This window comes from Rhinolophus sinicus, chromosome 10 (assembly GCF_057876585.1).
Source record: "Rhinolophus sinicus isolate RSI-liver-muscle chromosome 10, RSI-T2T, whole genome shotgun sequence".
Classification (NCBI taxonomy): domain Eukaryota; kingdom Metazoa; phylum Chordata; class Mammalia; order Chiroptera; family Rhinolophidae; genus Rhinolophus; species Rhinolophus sinicus.
The window spans coordinates 15832955-15857281 of record NC_142510.1 but is presented as its reverse complement, the minus strand read 5'-3'; the positions used below and the strand labels follow the sequence as shown (position 1 = coordinate 15857281).

The window sequence follows — 24327 nt, the reverse complement described above, 5'->3', positions numbered from 1 at the left end:
GCCCTGATGTTGGGGCTGCCGGCTCCTCCCCATGAGGCCACAGCAGATGTGCTGGGGTGTCCTTACGGTGCTCACCTTCCCCATGGCTGCTTCCCACCTCCCAGTAAGGCAGCTGGGAATGGAAAAAAGAAAAACAAGTGATAAGTGTGGGGAGAAACAACAGTACACACAGGCCCGGGACAACTGAGGAAAGTGGACATGTGCCATCGGGATTGCCTCTGTGGGGTCTCCCCAACAGCCGCCATCCACCACGTCCCTGGTGGTGCTGACCCGGCAGAGAGCCTGGGTCCCAGCGAGACGACGGCAGGGCAGCAGCCTCAAAGCACTGAAAAGTACCTGTCAGCTCAGCGTTCTATACCCACCAAAAATCTCTTTCAAAGCCCAAGGGGAGGGGCTGCTGGGTGGCTCAGTGGTTAGAGTGCAGTGCTCATTAACACCAAGGTCGCCAGTTCGATTCCCACATGGGCCAGTGAGCTGCGCCCTCCACAACTAGATTGGAAAAAAACCCAACGACTTGACTTGGAGCTGGTGGGTCCTGGAGAGACATACTGTTCCCCAATATTCCCCAATAAAAAAATGGGGGGGGGGAACCCAAGGGGAGAGAGAGACTCAGACACAGAAAAGCTGAAAGGACTCATCACCAGCACAGCTGTACAAAAGGACCCAAGAAAAACTGGGGTACTCACATGGGGTGAAAAGCCCCAGGAATGGGGAGCATGCAGATAAATGTGTGAGGTCATCCTTCCAATTTAATGGAATTCTTTAAAGGGTAATTTGTTTAAACAAAAATAGTAACATGGTATATGGTTTATGGAAAAGTAAACATGACAACACTAACAAAAAGGCCAGGAGGGCAAAGTGGGAGAGCATCATTGTCAAGTTCTTTTACTATTTATGAAATAAGATAGTTCTTCATTTGAAGGCAAGCTGTGATGAATTATTTTCCTATAAACCCTAAAACAACTACAAAACAACAAAGAGTTACAGCTAATAAGCCAAGAAGGGAAATAAAAAGGAGTCATAAAAAACATTCAACTAATCTCAAAAAAGCAGAAAAAGATGTAAAAAGGAATAAATACTGAGACCTAACTTATCAAAGATCACATGCGATGCAAATGATCTAAATACACAACTAAAAGGCAGAATCTGTCAAACTGGATAAAAAACAAGACCCCATTATGTGCTGCCCGTAAGACACACTTCAAGTACGAAGACACATACATGTAGGTTAAAAGTTAAAGCTTGTTGGTGGGAATGCAATTGGTGCAGCCGTTATGGAAGGCAGTGTGGAGGTTCCTCAAAAAATGAAGAATACAATTACCATGTGACCCAGCAATCCCTCTCCTGGGTATCTACCCCCAAAATCTGAAGACATTTATCCATAAAGATATATGTGGTTTAATGTTCACTGCAGCGTTATGTACAGGGGCCAACACATGAAAACAACCAAAATGTCCTTCGATAGATGAATGGATAAAGAAGTTGTGGTATATATACACAATGGAATACTGTTCGGCGGTAAGAAAAGATGAAATAGGACCATTTGTGACAACATGGATGGATCTTGAGATTATAATGCTAAGCGAAATAAGTCAGACAGAGAAAGTTGAGACCCATATGATTTCACTGATATGTGGTATATAAACCAAAAACAACAAAAGAACAAGACAAACAAATGACAAACAAAAACTCATAGACACAGACAATAGTTTAGTGGTTACCAGAGGGTAAGGGGGGTGGGGGGTGGGAGATGAGGGTAAGGGGGATCAAGTATATGGTGATGGAAGGAGAACTGACTCTGGGTGGTGAACACACAGTGGGATTTATAGATGATGTAATACAGAATTGTACACCTGAAACCTATGTAACTTTACTAACCATAGTCACCCCAATAAACTTTAATTAAAAAAAAGTTAAAGCTTGGAAAATGCATACCATGCAGACACTAGTCAAAAGAAAGCTAGAGTCACTATATTAATACCAGACACAGAGACTTCAGAGCAAATAATATCATCAGGAATCAAAGGTCATCTCATTGTGCTGAAGGAATCTGTTCATCACGCAAACATTTATGTACCTAATAACAGAACTTCAAAACACACAAAGCACAAACAGAGAGAACTATACCTCTAATCTGAGACTTCAATCCCTCTCTCTCACAATACTTGATAGGACAAAGAAACACAAAGTACGTAAGGATACAGAAGACTTGGAAAACACTATAAACCAACTTAGGGAACATTTATAGAACACAACAGACACTACTTTGTAGGCTCCAATGGGACACTCACTCAGATAGACCACATTCTAGGTCACAAAACGAGTCTGAACAAATGTAAAAAGATTTAAGTCACATACTGTATACTCTCTGACAATAGAGGAATTAAATTAGACAGAATAACAGAAACATGGTTGGAAAATTCTCCCTCAGTTACACACTCGAACTGGCCTTCATGGAGTTTACATTCCAGTGTATACGACGTCACTGCATCGGCACAACCCTGGGGTTATCAATTTCAGGTTGGGAAAACAGAATGTGAACAGTTAGATGACCTGTTCAGGATCACACAAGCCAGACGTGGGTGCCCCGAGAGGGTCGGCAGCATGAGTCTGTGTCAAGAGCAGGGAGTGATTTGAACCTGGGTTCAAGTTTGGATGCTTCCACTCTGGGGCTCTCTGATGTAACAGCAATGGCCACTGCAGAGTCTGAGGCTACACCCCCACCTTTCATGGTCCCAGCCTTGGTCTGGTGGGGCTGGCCCTTCTGGGTGTTCCCAGGGTGTGGGCCCCAGCAAAACCACCCTGCGGTCAGTCACCCCGCCAGGCCACGTCCCCCTGCAGGCCGTGACATTCTCCAGGCCAGCACCACCCCTCCCCAGCCCGTCCCCAGTACACACATAAAACACCTTCTTCTTACAAAATCCATAAAACTGCCAGTGGACTAAGCAAATAAGCCACAACTGCCACCCTACTGGAGGTAACTCAGTCACAACTTCTATCGAGTTAACATTTACAGCTTTCACGGTAACGTCAACCTTGATTCAAATTATTTCCAGATTGGCAGACTCCTGTATCTAAGGGTGCTCAGTGACCCCCATCCAATTACAGTACAGAACAGCTGGTTGCCCAGGTCCCAGGTCGCAATTAAAAGTAGGACCCAGTGGCCCAGGACACAAACAGAAGCCACCATGCTGGGGGCAGGTCTGGAACGCAGGAGGAAGGTTCGGCTGCGCTTGGCTGTGCGGTTGGTGGGGCAGGCGATTATGCCCGGGCACGGCCTACTCACGCTGAAACACGTAGGTCACAGGCGGCTGGGCTGGGCCAGCGTTCGCAGGCGGATCACTGCAGCTCACCGAGAGGTTTAGCTACTGTTTAGTGAGCAGCCCCCCTTGAAAATGCCCAGTACCAGGAGGGCAGCTGGCAGCCTGGGAGGCAAGGTGGGCGCTGGAAGCCTCCCATTGGCACTGCCATCCTGGGCAGTTGGGCCTGTCCCTGGGGCTTGGCCCTACTTGGTCACCCACACAAGCACCTTGGTGTGGCTGCCGAGGTCATTGGCACCTGGGAAGGAGGGCCTGGCCTGGTCCCAGGGTCAGTGTACTAGAAGAACCACAGCTTTGGGAGGGATGAACAGTATCCAGGGGCAGGTTGCCATAGCAACCCCATCGTGAGTTGAGAGATGCTGCGACGAGGGACCATCTTCTACCTTGACATATGTAAAGACGGCTCCTAGGCAGGCAGTGACCTTCCTGATCCCAAGATAAAGGAAAAGCTTCTCCTAGAAATGCCAGTGGGAGCTGCCTTCACACTCAACCAGTTCCCCGTGAGAGAGCAGAGTCACAGGGAATGTGTCTCGGTTGCCTTGCGGTGGCTCAGCTGACCCCTGGGGGTGAGCCCCACGTGGCAGCACCTCGCGTGGACCACCTCACGTGCAGCTGGACGGCCATCGGGCAGGGAGCGCCCCTAGTGACAATGCTCTCGTCATGCTCGAAAGCTTCTGCTCCAACATCAAGACTCCGGGATGGATCCCGGGTGCCCTGTGAGTCAGCTCTTCCTACCGTGGGGCTTGCAACTCAGGCTTAAAAACTCCACTGACACAACACAAAGGCCTCTTTGATGCGCGGAGGCTGTGGGACTTTACAAATAATAGGAGTGGAACGTGATTTGCATCCCTGGATCCAAGGTCAGCTCTGCGCGCAGGACTCGGGAGCAAAACAACTGTGGAAACTTGTGTGAACTCACTCATGTACCCCTGGGGGTGGGGAGAAACAGAGGAAGAAGATCTGCCCCAGGTTCAGGCACAGAGGGACCCCGGGGAGGGGGACCTGCAGGGGGGACCCAGCCAGGCTAGGACACCGGACAGCTCCGAGACCAAAAGGGGGGAGTCACCAAGCCGTAGGGTGAAGGCTGTTTTATGCGAGCGATTTCCAGTACAAAGGGATTTAAGGAATACATTTGTGTAATCAAAATATTCCAGAGCTAAAAGGTCCGAATTTGATTGATCTGAACAGAGCCCAGCGGTCTGCACAGGAACGCCAGTTTGCCGCGAAGGGCATTTTCTTGCTGTTCCAAGTGGAGCGTCGCATATTTTAAAAATAACTGGATGAGACATCAAGCTGCTAGCAGGTAAGCTGTGTTTCCTTTTCTTCCTTTAGCGTCTGACTAAACGTAGTGGGCGTTTCCTGAGGATGGCCTCACTGAGGGCTGCAGCAGAGCCCGTCAGCTCGCGGCAAGAGGCTTGCAGAACGTCATTCAGTGACGCTGGCTTTGTGTGGCTGCCAATCTGGCCATCACCAGCTCTGCAGGGGCGTCACAGTGGTGGGGTGTCACATGGAGGCTCCTGCCTTTGCTCTCGCCGTGACTGACAGCTTGCACTCGAAGATGTTTGTCCGGAGTTTCTTCTGATTGGACGGACTGACCTCACCAACGCCCACCTCTTCGTTATGAGTAGACAGAAACACAAGGGGCCACCGTGGGCGCACGGGCCGGTCCCGCCACAGCTGCATGGCAGGTGAGGGCCTCTCCTACTGAACAGTGTGTGGGCCCCCCACGCTTGTCCCAGGGGCACAGACAGCCTCAAAGGGATGAATCAGTCTGCAGTCAGTGAAGGAGGGGTAAGTGGAGGGGGGAGGGTGTGAGGTCCAGACCCTAATGTGACATGAGTCGGTGCCCTCACTCCATCCCGGCTTACGAAGCGGGTGCTGACAAAAGATTCCGCTGAGGAAAGGCTTCTGTGGGCACAGAGTTAGGGGTTCTGTCCCTGCAAAGGGCCCGACCTCCTGACCTGGATGCCGTGGGCTGAGCTCTCTGTGACAGCTCCCTGGGCCACCAGGCCCTCACGGCACCGCTCGGCTCAGCCCCGGGTCCCAGGTGATCACAGGCCTGGTTCTCGATGAGCCTCAGCGTGGCCTGTCCTAGAACGTGGATTCCAAGTGGCCCTCACACACGTCGATGCCCTGGCCTGCTGGCCCGTCCCCAGAGCGTGGTTCCCATGCGGCCACACGCCCACTGCCTGCCCGAATCCTGAGCAGGGCTGTGGGGAGGCAGAGCCCCGCCGTGGTGTGCGCCAAACTCCATGAATTTCTGGGGACGCTCCCCCAGCCCTGCCCTCCACCTGCCAACGCTCCTTCTGTTGTCCTAACACAGGAGTCCCGAGGCTGCCTCCGTCCTGGCCCAAGAGCCGCATGCACATCAAAGGCATTCGCACCACAGGGACGGATGGGTGCTGTCTGTTCACCCTTCGGGGGGCTCTGACACCCTTCGGGGGCACACGTAGTCCTCACACATTGGGGCAGTGGTGGCCAAGGGGGCGGGCAGGAAGCCCGGGACCAGCGTGGGGCCCCACACCCTCCTCTCGCTGAGCAGGAGACAGGTCTTCTCCTGCACATTGTGGAGAGGTGGCCCTAGGACCAAGGGAGGGCCTCGTGGGACCCAGGCACGTTAGGTGGGACGTGGGGGGGTCTGGGGGCCCTAAAGATAAAGCCTGACCTCCCATAGACGCAGCACACAGGCAATGCCCCTGCCCTGGGCTGCATAACAGATGACACAGCCCGGAACACACACAGGTGCAGCAGTGAGAGGGCGTTAGCCCAGGACAGAGGTGACGTCTAGCACCGCACACACTCAGGACTGAAAGCCACAGCAGGCGTGTGACGGTCGCAGCCGCCTTTCAGAAGAAGAGCAGATAAATACCACTTTCCCCATATTCGACTAGAGCCATAAGGAACAAGTGAAGGACACAGGAGAAAACACCCAGGCTGACGGGTGGCGCTCTAGGCGTGTTGAGGTTTGCACTGCTAAGAGCGGCAGGAGCCCAAGAGGAACGGGTACCCGACTGGCACACGCTCTGGACGTGGGATGAGTCAACATTACTGAGAAGACGAATGATGTTTCAGTGCCAAATGCCCTCAGATTCATTCACAGGGAAATGCAGTCCCAGCCCCTCAAAATAGGCCAGCAGTCAGGGGGCAGGAATAGCTGGAGGGGCTCAGACCTGGGCTTGGCCCTGGAGTCAGGGGAGCATGCCCAAAGCCCCAGCTGGGGCAGGGAGGGGGCCTTGGGGGTCCCAACACAGTGGACTGGCACGCCTGCCCCCAGGGAGCTGAGACACGCCTGCACCCATGTCTGCCATGGCTAGGGGCTGGGTACAGGGCAGAGCAGCCCCCACTCAGTACCCGCCCTGGGGGTAAAAAGGGGCAGCTCAGACTCCAGGAGGGCGGGTGCCTGGCCTGATGTCCAGGGCCCGAGCAGGACTGTGGCCAGCAGCAGAGGGACCCATAACCAGAATGAACCCCTGGACCCACAACCGAGCTGGCCAGATGTCCTATTCTGCCAGCCCCAAGGAGTGGGACACCCTGCCTCCCAGAGAAAGGAAGCAGGAGTGGGGTCCACACGAGCTGAAGGGTACATCATAGAATCAGCGTGTCGCTGCGCTGCTCACCTCGTAGTGGAAATCCATGCAAGTGAGGTCCCACCAGCACTGGTCCCCCCGGATCTTGATCAGGCCCTGCCAAGACAAGACAGAGAAGAAGCAACGTGAACCACTTCCCCAGAACGACAAAGACCCCTGGGGACCGGGGACCCGCTGCTGGGAGCAGAACCTGCACTGAAAGGAACTTTAAGGGAGCAAGGATTTTATCTTATGCCTGAAGTGACATCAAGAGTAAGATTTAAACCAAGCTTCACAAAGGTACATGCGGGGCTTTAATGACGAGAAGTCAGCAAATGCTACAGGTAAAAAGAAACACTGGTTTCCTTGTTACAAAGTCAGTTCCTTCTGCACTTTCTTTAAAACTCAGTTTTTAGACTTTGAGCATCACCACAGAACTGCAATTGTGAGGCTTTAAAAAGGCCAATTTGCAAAGCTCTGTGCACCCAACCTTACTTATACTTGTACAGCCAGGAGGACGTGAAAGGGACATCAAAAGAGCTGCGGTGATGCACCATTCAGCAGCCCCGGTGGGCTGGAGAGAACCCCCTGGGATGGTCACTGCCATTTCACAACACCCAGGCAACTGCTGGCGCTCAGGCCTGAGTGTCTCTAGGGAGATGCTTTGCTGCCTGGTCTACTGGGAAAGTAGCTGCAGAGAGAGGGGGCTCTTTCTAACAGCCTGTGGGCAAGCTTCTTGGCGCAGGCCGGCTGCCCTGACACAGTCGGCTCCCCCAAAACCCTGCACAACTTCTAGGATGCCGTGGAATGTCCACAGCATGGCTGGTCTGCAGTCACAGGGAGGACCGTCAGCTCAGATGCGTCCCCTCCCCCCCATCCACTTTCTCTCCACGCGATTCCTTCACACGTTAGAAACCAACTGTTCTCCTACCAGGAATAAAAACACTGCTTGAGATTCAGTTCCAATTTGTCTCTTACATAATAGCTGGATGAGAAAGAAACTGCACTGATAAACAACTCTGGAATGCAGCTTCGCTTTCTCTTGTGATGGTGGCTTCTGCAGCTACAACTACATCAGTTTCATCTATCCATGCATCCACCCACCCATCCATGCACCCATCCATTCCCTATCCATCCACCCATCCATCCATCCATCCATCCATCTATCCATCCATTATCCATCATCCATCCATCCATCCACCCATCCATCCATCCATCCATCCATCCATCATCCATCCACCCATCCATTATCCATCATCCATCCACCCATCCATTATCCATCATCCATCCACCCATCCATTATCCATCATCCATCCACCCATCCATTATCCATCATCCATCCACCCATCCATCCATCCATCCACCCACGCATCCACCATCCATCCATCATCCATCCATCATGCATCCACCCATCCATCATCCATCCACCACACACCCACCCACCCAGGTTGTCCAGGACAGTCTTCCTCACTAAAGTCAACTGAGCGTGAACTTCAATCACCTCTGCGAAATAGCCTTACTGCAACACCGAGGTCCGTGTTTGGCAGTGGCCCAGCCAGGCTGACATGTTAAACTGACCTTTCTGCACGGGAAAGACTTCGAGGCGGCTGAGGGCTCTGAGCCAGAGATGGGACAGTATGAGCTGACGGGTCCTCTAGTGGCCACATGCCAGGAAGGCAGAATGACCATCCAGGAGGGGGAGATGTGCCCAGTTCCAGACACATCTGGAACATGGAGCCCACAGGATTGGAATGGGTGTGGGGTGGGGAGCAGCCAAGACCTGCGCCCCTGGTGGGAGGCACAGATGCAGTGATACCCAAAGGAGCCGGGAGGAGAACTGTGGAGTGACACGTGGAGGCCACACGGCCGCTATAGTAAGAAGGAATGACAGAGGTCGGTGCGCCCGGGTTAGATGGAGCTAAACACGCACCAAGCAGTGGCTTACCAATGCGCCCCAAGGGCCCAGTACGCAATTCTCTCAGCACCATGAAGGCCCAAAGGCTATTCTGAAGCTGGTTCTAGAGAAGCCACTTCCTGCTTCAGCAGCCACCTCCCTCTCGGTGGTCTCACACCTCGGGGGGGCCGAGCCCACGGGCCCTCAGCCGTACCTGCCGCCACATCATGGAGCTGCGGCCCTGATGTGGAGCTGTGCTCCAAGTGTCCAGAATCCTGACGGGATCACTTGGAAAAGTAGAGTCACGTCTTTCTGGAAACTGGGCTTGCTTAGATCACCAAGTGCCAGAGAGACAACTTCCAGTGTGAACTTGGCCATCCACACATTCATGTTTGTGTGAAAACCAGGGTTCAGAAAAGTCAAACATCTCCTGATGACCCAGATCTAAGCAAGCCCATCCAGCCAATGGAAGAAGCGTTGGTTTCTGATGAAAACGTGCCCCTTGTGCTGCAGAAAACCTCAGCCACGCGGCCACGCGGGGCTCCCCCGTGAGTGTGGCCCCACTGCCTGCATCCCTTCAGAATCCGAGAGCGGTACTCTTTGGAGATTCAAACCAGGCGCAGAAGAAAAAAACAAAATAATTAAAATGTCATTCAAATTCTAAGCTGATATGAGACACTTAAAAATCTGAGACATTCTTTCAGGAGCAGAGGATAATTATATTCTTCCCATCTACTGATTTCTCCCTACAATGCAGATGTCAGATTTTCCACGGATTTTTTTTTCCCTTCCAGAGTAAGTGTCAAAGGAACAAAGCCTTCTTTGAGCCTTTTTCAGCCCAAAATTAATTCTGAAAAAATGGCACAGACAGGCCAGGAAAGGCCAGACCCAGAAAGAGCTGAGTGACCCACAGCTGTCCATATAACTCCTGCTCTCTGCTTGGGAATGGGTGAGTGCCAGGGTGCTGGAACATTCTGGGGCAACTGAGACCTGCAGCCGGGCGAGGGGCGATGGCCATGGATGCCATGGGAAGGGCACCGCACACCGTGGAGAGCCGTCTGCAGTGCTCATCTTGGACACACACCACTTTTCTCCTCTAGGAGCTGAGCTGGGCCCATGGGATCCCATGTGCTCCTTGGGCAGGTGGCAGGGGACCCCATGTACTCCTTGAGCAGGTAGCGGGGGACCCCATGTCGCAGGGCACATGGTGACTGCTGCATTTGTGGTTCACTGTTTAGCATTCTACGTTACAATAGCAAGCACGACGACCGACCCGTCTCCATATCTGAAGGGCCCCAGCCAAGCCAGTATCACCATCTGGTCCTGTTACTTTCCAGCGTCAGTTTGGTGGTGTCAACACTTTTTGACCCCAAGGTGTGATGGAATAGAAATGTACCATGTGAAGCCACCAATGGCTAGCAAGTGTGCATATAGTAAGTACCAGTAAGTTATGGGACATCATTTGGGCTGAAACTTGTGCTTTTACTAATGTCATTTTTTTGTGGAGTTTTATTTTGCCTTCTCTCCAAATCCTCGATTTGAAAATTACTATGGCAATACCTGCCTGTGACAGATTTTGAAGCAGGGCTGCCCCGAGCGGGTGGAAGGGACTGTCACAGGTCCTTGGAAGTTTTTAGGATTTGCTGCCTTGCGAGGCCATGGGGAATGGCCGTCTCCCTGTCATGGTGGTTCCGAGACAAGCAGCTAGAAACAGAGGCACAAACCGGGTGCTGAACAGCCAAGCCTGGGAGCCTGCACGGGTGGGGGGCTGCAGCTGGGGGCCAGAGGTCAGAGCACTGCAGACATCGGTTTCCAGAAATTCCCATGCCGCCCCCGGGGCTGGAGTCCGAGGCCTGGCCTCCCCGACGCTCCTGCAGGAAGGAAGAAAGCCCCTTTCTTCATCTCTGCCCACGCTAATGCAATAAAACAAATTAGGATAATTGCTCTTCTTGCAGAGTGGGGATCCCAGGATGGGGCAGGCTTGTCAAGGAAATGACAATGACATCCGTTTGATTTGGGTCTTCATGGAGCATGCTGAATTCCAACATTTATTTCATTACACGTAATGCGATTTTACTGGAGGCGATCTGACTCCAAGAAAGAGCCCCTGACTTCACAGTCTCATGTGTCCCTTGGTGACTGAGCTCCTCGCTCTTCTTTGCTAACTGCTCAGTGCTCCTCGGGGCCGGAGCGTCTCTGGGATGTGCACGAGTGGGGCACGCTAACAAGGAAACAGCTCTTCCAGTCACTCGCGTTCACCCCCTCCACGTAGGCCCCGGGCCTCCACGAGGACGAGCCGAGATCCAAGTGCAGCCTTGCTGAGCTGCTTGGCCAAAGCCTCATCTCGGCCGGGAAACCCCGCCTTCCCATCAGACAGGTGCCTGAGCCTCAGAGTGGGAGACGCAGCGCCGGCGGCCAGCCTGAGAGCCAGGTGTGCCCTGCACACTGCAGCAGCAAGCAGCTGTGCTCTGAAACACACTCGGGTGGGCGTGCACTCCCTGCCACTCTGCCAGCAGGTGTCAGAGCCTCACCGAGTCCCAGCAGAAACTTGTGCAGGGCTGGCTCCCGGCTGCATCGCAAACATGGCTCCTGTCGAGAGGGTCAGTGGTCTGCACAGCTGCTCTTGCTCTCTGGGGTGGGGGCGGGGGGTGCCCAAGGACTGGGGGACTGCAAGGCTCTCCAAACATCAGTTCTGACCGACTCTGCCGTTATCCCCAAGGTGTGTGGAATTTATGGGGCTGCATCTCACAGCGATCACTGTAAGTGCAAAGCAAACTCATGACATACTCTTTAAGTCCGAGGGCTGAGTTTCGGTTTACATAAAACAAAACACACATCCTAAGTGTTCAGTTCAGTGCGTTCTGACGACTGTATGCAATCAGGTATCCAGTGCTTAAAACAGGACACAGATTTCCGCCCTATGGAACACTCTCTGGGACCCCTTTCCAAACAATCCATGGCCCCCTTGCCAGGAAGCTATGTGGCCAGGCCCAGCTCTGCCTGCTCTAGGATCTCACACAGACCGACTTGGGTGCCGGGCGCTCTGGCTCTGCATTTGGAAGGGTCGTGCTCAGCAGGCTTCGGGGCTCGTCCATGTCGCTGCATCAGGAGTCAGTTCCCTTCCCCGGCTGAGCATGGTCCCTAGTGTGAATCCATCACAGTTTATCCATCCTGACAATGGGCGTTTGGTTGTTTCCTCCGGGTCTGGCAGTTACGGATAGGGATGTGTGTGGCCAGCTTACACCTCACTAGTGATGAACCCCACTAGGAATTCCAGTCGCCTGCACACTCGCCAGCATGGCGTGCTGACAGTATTTTAGATCTGGCCCTTCGCGTGAGTTAAAAGCTGTCTCAGAGATTTTCATGAACTTGTCTCCACTCTTCTAGCTTCATTTGTGAAGTCCATTCAAGTCCTATGTCCTACTATTGTGATTTGCACGTTCAGGATATTAATTTTTGGGTGGACCTTTGCACTGCAAATATTTTTCCCAGTCTCTGGCTTGCCTATTCATTTTCTTCATGGTGTCTTGTGATGAACAGAAAATTTTAGTATCGATGAAGTACAATTTATCAATAGTTTTTCTTTAATGGTTAGTGCTTTGTTGTGCCCTGTCCAAGAGGTCTCTGTATACCCCAAGGTAACTGTCTAGGTTACGTTCAAACAACTTCATGATTCTGGCTTTTATTTTTGTAAAAAGAATACTTTCCTTGTCGCATTGTTTTGACTTAGTGCCTTGGTTGAAAACCAATTGAGTGTATCTGTGTGGACTTGTTTTGGGGAGATATTCTTTTCCATTTTCTTCTAAGAACTTTACGATTTTGCTTTTACATTTAGGTCCATGATCTATTTCAAATTAGAGTTTGGAACACATGAAATTGCAGTCATTTTTCTATACAAATAACCGATGATTTCAGCATTATTTGTAAAAAAAAAAAAAAAATATATGACTTTCCTTCTTCCATTGATCTGACTTGGCACCTTGGTTTACTACCAATCGCCAGTAGACGTTGGGTCTGTGTCTGGACTCTCCTCTCTTCTGCTGATCTGTTTTCCTAGCTCAGATCAATGCCATAGCTTAGCTGTAAAATCAGCAAGTATAGTCCTCCAGCTTTGTTCTCCTTTTTCAAGATTCTCTGTATTTCCATGTAAATTTTAGAATTGACGGGTCCATTTCTTCAAAAAAGCCCGCTGGGAGTTTGACAGGAATTGCCTTGAATTTCTATAAAATTTGCGTAAAATAGACATGGTACGTGTAAGCTAGATACCCACAAACATGGCACATCTCTCCTTTTATGTGGGCCTGTTGAATGCGTATCAACAATACTTTGCCGTTTTCACGTACATGTTTTTGACCTCAATTAGATTATGAGGTACTTGAGGGCTTTTGATGCAGTTGTAGAATGTATTTTCAGTTTTATTTTCTAATGATTATTTTATATGAAGTATGTAGTTATTTTTCACATTGACCTTGTATCCTGCAACCTTGTGAAATTCATGTACTCATTTAAGTAGCTGCTTTTTGATTCCCCTGGGTTTTCTACATATACAATCGTATCTATGAATACCTGTTTCATTCCCCCCCCCCCCGCCCCCGTCTTGATGTTTTTTCATTTCTTTTTCTTGTCTTATTGCACTAAGACTTCCAGGGCAACGATGAAGAGCAGAACCAGGAAGGGACACCGGGGCCGGTTTCTAACCACACGTGAAAGCCTCATCCTCTCACGGTGAAGAAAACACGGTGAGCCGAGGCTGCACAGATGCCTCTGTCAAGGTGAGGAAGTTCCTGTTTAAGATTGTCATGAGTGGGCGCTGAATTGCCTCACGTGCTTTTTTTTTTTTTTTTTGCATTTGTTGAGAAGACAGAATGGTTCTTCATTTTTATTCTGTTACTATAGTGAATTGCATTAATTGATTTTCAAATGTTAAAACCACCTCACATTCCTGAGATAAACCAAGTCTTTTTTTATGGCCGGATTCAATTTGCCCACATTTTGCAAAGGGTTTCTGTGCCTTTGCTCACGGGGGATACTGGTTTCTGTTTTCCTTCTTCTGATATCCTCATCAGGGTTTGGCATCACTGTTATACTGGTCACATAAAACAATTGGGAAGTGTTCCCTCCCCCGCTATTTTCCAAAAGAGTTTGTGTAGGATTGCTATTATTTCCTCCTCAAACGTTTGAAAGAGTTCCCTGGTGAAGCCATCTGGGCCTACACTTCTCTTTCTGGAATGGTTTTTGATTACAAATTCAACTGATTTAACAGGTATGGAGCCACTTAGATTTCCTGTTTCTTTTTTGTCTCAGTTTTGGTAAGCTGCATTTGTCAAGGAATTTGTCCATTTCATCTAAATTGTTGAATTTATTGGCCTAAAGCTTTCATAATATCCCAGGTGACTCTTCATGGCAGGATCTCCGATGCAATTGCCAGTTATTAGGGAAAGTGTTTTCTTATGGTGCGCTTCCATCACAGCCTGGCTGTGGCTCCCGGCTCTGCTGAATTCTGACCTGAAAACTCGAAGCCCTCTGGGCCTGTATTTTTTGCATTTCAGATGTGGCTTTTTTTCCCTTGTGTTAACAAGACAGTAGGACAGTCTGCACACAAGGAGCATCAGAAGGCCCCACTGTGGGTGCTGCAGCCTGGCGTTGAGCACAGAGCCGGGAGACGCACAGGTGTTTAGCAGGCGAGTCTCTGTCGATTAATGACTAGGGACTTGAAACCATATCGAAAATGCACCAGCATTTTCTCATCGCTTTCTGCAGCCTGCAAGTTACTTGGGGGCCACTGAAACCAAACATATGGCCAGGAATGCTAATTCTCATGTCAGCTTCTGAGAGGCTCTCGCTCCTTCCCGAATTCTCCAGGTCCCCAGCCTTTGTTCCTCCTTTTATGTTGTGTGGATGGCAAAAATCCATGGAAAGTAACCTCACAGGGTGTTCTGATCTTACATTCCTAACTGGGCAGGTCTTGGCGGGGCATGCCCCAAGCATATAACTTTTTAGGAAAAGTTTTCTCTTTGCCTTAAGCAAACACTGCCTATTGTTTCAGTGCGTCCAGGTCTCACACCTTTGAAATAAGTAACCACCCTCAGGAGAGCACAGAATCTCGTTAACTATCCTATAACCCAAGCCTCCTTAATCTCAAACGCATAAAAGAAACTGCAAAACTGTCCTCCAGAGCATTTATGTTGCTCCCCAGCAACTGCCACCAGTTTGGCTCAAATAAACTCTTATGAAAATTCTCTACAGGTTTGGACGTTTCTTACGTCGACAGGTGTATCCCTCCACTTCCTTCACATAAATACAACATGCTCCAACGTAGCAAATACTCAACTCGAATGAAAACTGCTGATTTTAGCGGTGAGTTTGCTCTATAAGAACTTAGGGTACTGAAGTCTTAACTCTTCAATGTGAAGCAATAATGAAAATAGTATCAGGAGGAATATAGTACGAGATATTGGAGGAACTACAGAAACACGACGAAAACCTTGCTGACACACTAAGTGCAACAGAAGTAGCCGTGGCCAAGAGACACATCCCCGGAAGTGGAATTCGTTAGGGATCAGGTTCCTGACACCCACACTCCTTATTCTGATGACGCTGAAGAGGGTTTAGACACATATTTTACCGGCCATTGGTCAGGTTTGCACGTTCTCTGCAAGGTAAAGCTTATGCCCAAGCAGGTTCCTACAGGGAGACACAGCCAAGAGCCCTGCCCAGCTGCTGCCGCCAAATCCCAAGCCCGGTGCTTGCGCCCCCAGATGGGAGACGGCCGAAGGGCTGGAAGGAAGGGGGTGCAGAAGACTTGGGCCTTTGGTTTCTCAATTCTCGGGGGGTCAAATTGAAACCTCACGTTGGTATACTGTCCAGGCCTGAGAATTCCCAGCAACAAGGGCACTGGCTCGATTCCCAGAATCTTAGCCCTTGGGAGACCTATACCCTCAGCGCACACAGTTCATCAGCCCGCCACAGAACAACGTAATCAAGGGCAGCCTCGGCTCCAAGCGCTGTGTGGAAAAGCCATCGTCTGCTCCTGCACGAGAAGCGCGGGAGGGGGTCACCCGCAGAAGGCTCGGTGACAGGCGTTTGACACGCTCTGGGGTGAAAACATTGGCTGGTACAAACTCAGTCACACACACATATATTCTGTCCTGACAAAAACTGAGACGGAGAACAAAGTGAAAACTCTTTTTTTTTTTTTTTAAAGCCTACAGGCCACCTACTGCCTTAAACACAGTGACTTGGAGGCCATGCCATTTACCACATCTGCGAGGGAAAGAGATGCTACACTCTATATGACTGACATCCATGCATTGAGAGCTGAAAATTGAGTTGAAAATCAGAGAAACGTTCCCGAGCTCTTGCAAAGAAGCATCTCGTGTGTTTTCCCCATTCCGACGGGAAGGCACAGGTAGGTGTCCTGAGCAGGCCCGCGTGTTTGTTCTGAGGAAGGAAGTCAAATGGGGTCACGTGGGCCCCCAGAAACCTGAGCGAGGAGGACAGAGAGCTGGGAGCTGCTTCCCCTTCTGGGGGGAATGTGGTGACTCCCTGCTGCTTACAGCCAGGCTTCGGGATGCAAATCCTTGAAGCTCCAAAGGAGGCTGCTGGGAGCTGCACAGAGGGAACTGAGGGAGACGCTCCTGACGCTGCTGAATTCCAGTGCCAACCGAATCACGACAACCGTGGGGTGACCACCCTGCCTCCACCAGGCCCATGTGGTGACGTTCTGGGGCTGTCCCGTCACCTGTACGTCAGCAGGCACCAATAACTAGAAGAGAGGACCTACGGGACGTCCCACCCCGCACAGCCCAGGCCCCCTGTCCGCACAGAAAGGTGGGCAGGAAACCCTGTCCCGCGGGCCTGTCTGTCTCAAGCTGCAGCCTCTGGCCGAGCGGATGGTCTCTCCAGGGCTTGAAGGCACATGGCTCTTCTCTGGCGCGCAGCAGAGATGCTGAGGAAAATATGGCTCGGTGGTGGGGTCTGTGGCTCTCCAGCCCTGCCCACAAAGACAAGTCTCAGCTCTATGTTGGCTGATGGGTCAACTTCCCTGAGACTCCCCCTGCTGCTAACCTCTTGTTAAGTTTCAAAAAATAATTAATGTCCTCCTCTGAAGCTGGTGGCTGAAAAGCTTTGCGGATACGCATACTTTGTGGGACCCTTGCCCCATCAACACATAGGACACTTCCATTGCCTCGGAAGTTCCCACAATGCCCCATGCACCCCAATCCATCCCCACCCCAAATTCCAGAGGCAACTGCTTCCTTGGCTCTCCACACACACACGGGCTCACAGGGTACACAGTCCTTCACGTCTGGCTTCTCTCAGCACCATGTCTGTGAGGTCACCCACATGTCACCCAGCAGGATCCATTCCTCCTTATCGCTGAGTGGTTTCCATTTGGGGGGTTCAACACAGGGTGTCCTCCTGCCGATGGACTGCGCTTGGTTTTCAGTGCTTGGTGCTTGTGGATAACGCTGCTGTGTTTGCGTAGAAGGCCTTTTTGAGCACACGTTTTCATTTTTCTTGGGTAAATAGCAAGGAGTGGAAATACTGGGTAGTAGGGTGGGAGTTATTATAACTTTGTAAGTAACTGCCAAACTGCTTCCCCAAACGCTGGTACCATGTTACACACCCACAGGAGGGCAATGCAAGGGAGCTCCGCTTTTTCACATCCTTGCTGCTATGGACAGAATGTTTGCATCCTCCCAAAACTCACATTGAAGCCCTGACACCCCCCCCAGTGTGTCTGTAGTTGGACTAAGGTTAGATGAGGTCATAAGAGCGGGGCCTTGATCCGACAGGATTTGTGCACTTACTAGAAGAGACACCAGAGTTTCTCGCTCCACCAGGTGAGGACACAGCAAGAGGACAGCCATCTGAAAGCCAGGAAGAGTCCTCACCAGGAATGGAATCCATTTCCAAACAGATCTAAGCATCAGTTCACCCATTTCTGAAAAGGAACTCCTTCTAGGTTTCTGTTTGGCGTTGCATGAAATCTATAGCACAATTTGGGGACAACTGACAGTTAAGCAATACTGAGACTTTGGATTTACAAAATGGTCTATCTACTATCTAAGTCTTTTAAATTTCTGTCAGCAATGTCTGGCAACTTTCAGTGTACAAGTGTTGCACTTCTGTTAAAATTTCCTAAGCATTTTATAGTTTTGGATATTATTGCTACATTTTAAAATTGCGTTTTCTGAAATTTTGCTAGCATATACACATATTATTTTGTATACTGACCATGAATCTTGCACTCTGGTTAAATTCACTCATTGGTTCTAAGGACCCTTATGATCTCCCATAGGTAAGACTTTTTCATCTGTGAATACAGATGGTTTTATTTCTTCTGTCCCAATCTTCAGGGCTTTTATTACTTTTTCTTGCTTTATTGCACAAGCTAAGATCTTCAAAACACTGTTAAATAGATGTGATGAGAGTGGATACCCCTGCCTTGTTCCCGATCTTATGGAAAAAACACTTAGTCTTTCACCATTAAGTACGGTATTAGCTGTAAGTAGTTTATATACTTTTATCAGGTTGAGGACGTTTTCTTCTGTTTCCATTTTGCCGAGAATTTAAAAAAATTGTTTAATTTTGTCAAATGCTTTTCCTACATTGGTTAAGATGATCATATCATTTTATATCTTTTCCCCTTGATCTGGTATTTGGTGAATTACATTAATTCATTCACGTCCAGCCATTCTTGCATTTTGGGGAAAACACCACGAGGTCTTGATGCGTTATGCTTTTCATGTACTGCTAGATTCACTTGCTAATAATTCATTAAAAAATTCCATGTCCATGCTCTTGAAGAATTTGCTCTGTAATCTCCTTTTCTTGACATGTCCTTGTCTTTGCCAGACTCAGGAAAATGAGTTGGGAAAGATTCCCTCTTGTTTTCTGAATAACTGTGTATAGGTTCATGTAGTTTCTTCCTTAAATATTGTATAGAACTCATCAGGAAAGGGTTCTGGGCCCAGAGTTTTCTCAGTGGGAAGGTGCTTTTTGTTTATCTGTGTTAGTGATTCCGATTTATAGAACTACTCAGATTCCTGTCTTCCTTTGTCAGTGTGGTAATCCGTGTCTTTGAAGGAATTTAACCATGTCCTTGAGTTGCCTGTTATGTGCATAAAAGTTTCTCATACTATTTCTCTTTAACTTTTTATTTTGAAAAATTCTTCGATTTCAGAAAAGCTGCACAAATAATCTGGAGTTTGTACATAACTGTCGCTATTAATTCAATACTATTAAACTGCCAGCCTTACTTGGATTTCACCGGGTTTCCCACTAATGTCCTTTTTTGTACCAGGGACAATCCAGGGTGCCACACTAATTGTCGTGTTCCCTGAGGCTGACATTTCCTCAGTCTTTAATTGCGTCTCATAACTTTGATACTTGAGAATTCTGGTTAGTAATTCTGAAGAATGTCCCTCAGAGGGGGTTTGTCTGCTTTGTTCTCATGATTAGATTCGAGCAATGCATTTTTGTAAGATTTGCAACAGAAGTGATGCTGTGTCCTTGGAACTCCTTCTGTGCACAGATCCCTGGTCTCTGTACGCTGCCCCAGAATTCCAGCAGGATTAGGAGCTGAGGGAAGCCCTACAGCCTTCCATCATTTTCCACTCCCAACAGTTGGCAAGGGCTCCCCGCTCTGCCTACCCTCTGTCTCCCTCACAGAGAGCCAGGCGGTCGGGGTGCTCACCTCATGTGTTCCCCTCTGGACCCCCGTCCCATATTGTCTGTTGTCCTACGTGAAAACAGCTGCACCATGCTGCGTGTCCAGTGTCCAGCTGTTTCCAGGCAGCCGGGTAGGCTGGGCCGCTCCCCCACCCCTCAGTACCACAGAGGCTCAGAACAGTTCAGTACACAGAAGCCCTGAGGACGGTGACCGCAGTGACCCCATCTCAGGCGCCCGGGAAGAGCAGGCCTTCTGTGTGGTTTCCTTTCCTCCTCTTGGGCACCTTCACTGCTCAGCTTCGGGACGCCCTCTGAGGCCGCGCTCCCAAGAGCCCATCCATCCTTCGGGGCATTCGAACCACTGCCAGACGACAAAACCACAGCAGTTTCTGAGGGTTCAGAACAGTCACCCTCGACGGGGACTCTGTGGCACTGGTTCTGACCCAGTAGCGGCAGATCAGGGGATGGACGCGGGGCTTCATTCACGGTCCGTTTAGTATCACCAGGTCTGCTGTGATTTCTCTCACCTCGCAGAGGGAGAGACATCTTGCTGCTGGCACTCTTTTTTGTCAAGTCAACTCTACTTTCTGCTTTCCACTGAAGGAAGATTAATAATATCCAACATACAGACTAAATCAAGTAATTATACCTTTTAGTGCACCTGATAATTTCTCACCCAGCTGGTGCTAACAGTCAATCAAAATGCCATAAAAGGCGCGTTAGAATGTGCTAATGATCCACTGCACTCTGTCAGGCGTGGTGGGGTTTGTTCAACTCTTGGCATCGCAAACCTTGCACAGAACCACCTGACAGCTCTGCCACCCAGGGCCCATGCCCTGGCTGCCCCTGCCCTGGGGGCCCCTCGCTGTACGTGTCCCACCTAACGAAGCTGCCACCCCAATAAACTCCTTTAAAACGTATCATACATTTTTATCCTTTTTAAAGCCAGCTGACAATAGAATCCAAACTCAAGTCCTAGATAGACAAGGAACCAATGCCTGCGAAGAATATCTGCGTAGTGACTACAGACAACGAATAATTTCAATGTTTCATGAAAACAACTACATTTCTAACAAAATGGGAAAATGAATTTAGAGAAAGTGTGACACGTCATTGTGCAAGCTGGACACACAATCACCCCAACACGGCATTTCCCAGTATCCATAGTTACTCACACTCGCCAAGGTTGGGAACCTTGCCAACCACACCAGCTCCAAACGGGGTGCTCTCTAGGCTTCCACACACCCCTCTACCCCTCTGGTGGGCATTGCCACAGCCCCTGGGGGCCTGTTCATCACCACACAAGTGGACACGGCCGGTCGCACCAGGCCCCAGCCCCAGGCCTGCTGTCCCCAGTAGAGCTTGTCCCTCAGCATTCAGCTGATTCCAGCGCCCCAGGGGCCCCTAGCCACCCAGCCACAGGAGTGGCAGTTAACCAAACCACAGACGGTCGTCGTGCAGGATGAACGATGCTTTGATATCCAAGAGGGAATCTGAAGCATATGTGAGAAGGCACCAGCAAGGTGCACGCCCTGAAAACTCCAGTCCCACTTGAGCTCTGGCATGTCACCCCTTCACACAGCAGATGTCGTCAGCAGCTAGTTAAGAGCTAGTACTGGTCAATTCCTATGTAAGGATGCGAAAGCTGGACAGTGAAGAAGGCTGATAGGAAAGGAATTATTCATTTGAAATATGGTGTTGGAGGAGAGCTTTATGGATACCCCAGACCATTAGAAAGACAAACAAGTCCTAGAACAAATTAAGCCTGAAACATCGCTGCAGGCAAAACTGAGAAAACTGAAGCTGTCAGTTGGGCACATCATGAGAAGGCAGGGCTCTTTGGAAAAGACAATAATACCGGGAAAAATAGAAGGCAGCACGGAAAGAGGAAGATGGAATATAGGAGGGGCTGACTCCAGAAAAGAAGCCACGGGCAGGAGTGCAGGAGCCGGGCAGGGCCTGATGGCCATCACTCATTCGCAGGGTCACCAAGAGGAGGTGGTAACTTCAGGGCATGTGACAACAACTGGTCAGGATGCGAGGGCCACAGAGCAACAGGACAGACACGGGGAATGAGGGCATCACGTGAACGCCAGCCCCAGAGCTGTGAAAGCGCCCGGAGCTGTGAAGGCTGAACAGGGGGCACGCGGGAGTGCGCGCTTATAGACAATAATACACGAGTACACTGAATGGAACGGCCGCATCATGTTTCAGGACCTTACCATAAAATATTTACTAATTACACTGGAGAAAAGGGAGCGGACCAGTGGGCCTGCCTGAATCAGTGATGGGACAGGTGGACGCTGCCCCGGGAAGAGAGGGCGGGGCCTCCTACCAGGGATGCAGGACCTGAGGCGGCTCAGACAGCTGCAGTGTCGGGTCACAGGGCAGCGGAGACCACGGGCCACCTGGACAGGAGGGGACCTGAGCGAGGCAGTCCCGACGGATGGAGCAAGTTCTCTGCCCTGTCCCCCAACAATTGTGCAAGTCTGTGATTGTCCCCCAAGGAAACACTTAAAGCAAAAAGACACTTAGCGCATCTATGACAAGGTCTCTGATGTAAGCGAACTTAACATTTTATAATGATTTTAATAAAACGATGATGATTTTATTTACAAAGGGCGAGAAGGGGAAAAGAGAGTGAGGGAAATCTGCCAAATTTTCCATCTACAGCCGGAAGTCAAAAGGGGCCAAAAACCTTAGTGAAATTAAAAGCCGGAGGTGCCCTTCCAAAGGTTCCAGAAGCTAAGGAATCCCTGGTCTCCAGGGCCCGGCAAGAGAGCCATAGAGGGGAGGACACAGGTGAGCAGCATCCGGACCTGGCAAAGTACAGCTCACACTGCTGTCACCGACAGGCCACACGGAGTAAAGGGAACAGCGGAACACACTCCCCAAACCCCATGGCGACCAAAAGAAAAGACTAACAGGCAGACAGACAGGAAGGAGGCCGGGATGGCTTTCTCTGGGTGAGAATTACAGGTGACATCGTGTCCTTCTTTGCTGATTTCAAGCAATGTGAATTTTTCAGACATTCCAGAGACCACCAGAAGGGCTGGTGAGAAAGGACCGAGAGGCATTTCCCCATGAGTCTCCGTGTGAACAGACGGAGTCGTGGCTGTTCCCCACAGAACACGGTCCTGCAAAGGGCCAGAGGAGCCGGTGAAGTTTCCAGGGCTCACAAATAGGCCTCTAGACCTCACAGAAAGAGGCAGAAGGGGCACAGCTGGCCGGGCTGGCCTGACGGGAGGACAGAGGCGAGTGACTCGTTTTTAGCACCTTTCCCCCCAAATATTACAAATAAAAGTTGTACTTACTGCTCCAAGCATGATTCTGAAAATCAGCCACCGAAAGCCCCACAGAACAATCCGGGACGTGGGGGTCTCCCTGGGCAGTCGAGACAGAGTCCAAAGAGGGCAGAGGAAAATTCCCAGGAACCCTGTTTCCAGAAGCTGGGACTCCCATCCTGAAATGGTGACAGTAAGAGAACAAAGGGCCATGTTAACCAGCTGGATATTCCCTGCGGAAGGAATCTCACCAAACTCAGTTCACCTTAATAGTCCTCAGCACAGGACAGATGGAATGGCCCAGGAGCGCTTCTGCCCGCAGTGGGACTGTGCCCCAGGGCCCGACTAAGCCCTCTGCATTCAGACCACCTCCTGTCCGTGCGGGGTGCTGCAGACCTGGTACGGGCCCCACTCTGAGCACACACTGCCAGTGGGCTCTGGACAGGCCTCCTTCCGTTCAATAAGCTTGCATTTGAAATCATGGCTTTGCGCATTCTTCCCTGAGAAGCATTCACCAGGAAGGATGAGGTGCCCTCAGGCCAGAGGACCTGCATGGGGCGTTTTCAACGCAGAGCTAACTCTGGCCCGTCTGCCCCAGATAAGGGAGGAATCACAGGGAGACATGGGACAGGTACAGGTGACATGGCCCCCGTCTGCCCCAGGTGAGGAAGGAAGCCAAGGGGAGATGCAGAACAGGTACAGGAGACAGCCCCTATCTGCTCCAGGTGAGGGAAGAAGCCACAGGGAGTCACAGGTACAGGTGACACGGCCCCCATCTACCCCCGGTGAGGGAGGAAGCCAGGGGGAGAAGCAGGTGACAGGGGTTCCAGATGAAACCACCTCCTGTCAACCTGTGTGGGCTCAGTCTGTCACAGCTGGCAGCATGATGGTTGAATTGAGGGGTGCTAGCTAATTCTTCCCCACGTGAGAAATGCAGGTGAGCACAGCGCACTTAAGTTCTTGTTCTCTCAGAGGAGATGGGGCTTCAAGTTCTCCGAAAAACTCACTCAACAGGCCTCTACTGTGGAAACAGCTGCTCACACTGCGTCACCCAGAGCCCAGAACAGGTATCAGGTGGTGCCAACCAGGCCCTTCAAAAGGAAACACTTCATTTTTGTATTGCACAAATTCTTGTTAATGCCCACTGGGCTGAATCTCAGAAACACGATGCTACGTGAAAGATCCGTTAGACAAGGATTCGTACTCTACGGTTCCATTTATAGAAGGTTCCAGAACCAGGAAAACTGAACCAAAATCAGAACTACGCTGCCTGGGGAGGTGGGCTGGGTGATGCTGGGGTGACACTGCGTCTGTACCTGGTGGGGGAGGGGGTCAGTGGGTGCAACCGCCAAAACTCACCAGAGGCACCTTAGCGTTTGTACATTCCATTCTTTGTAAGTTTCTTCCTCAGACAGACAGACAAACCCAAACAAATTCTGAATCCTAGTTTTAGGGCTGATGGAGAGATTTTCACGTCTGCAACTTATTTTGAGGTGCACTGAACACGATGATGAGGAATGAACAGATGGGTGACGAAGTCAGTAGAGTGAAAGACAAACCTCCGAGTCCGGTGGGGTCGGGGGGCT

General features: G+C 50.5%; 1 protein-coding gene across 1 annotated transcript in view; it reads right to left on the bottom strand.

Annotated features, from left to right (window-relative positions):
• Positions 1–24327, bottom strand: part of LMF1 (lipase maturation factor 1) — a 99173-nt gene that overhangs the window by 24084 nt on the left and 50762 nt on the right. The window contains exons 4-5 of the mRNA XM_088801359.1: positions 22772–22920; positions 6938–7003 (exon numbers count right to left, since the gene is read on the bottom strand). Coding sequence (XP_088657485.1) covers positions 6938–7003; positions 22772–22920 — 215 coding nt within the window. The remainder of the gene's footprint in view (positions 1–6937; positions 7004–22771; positions 22921–24327) is intronic.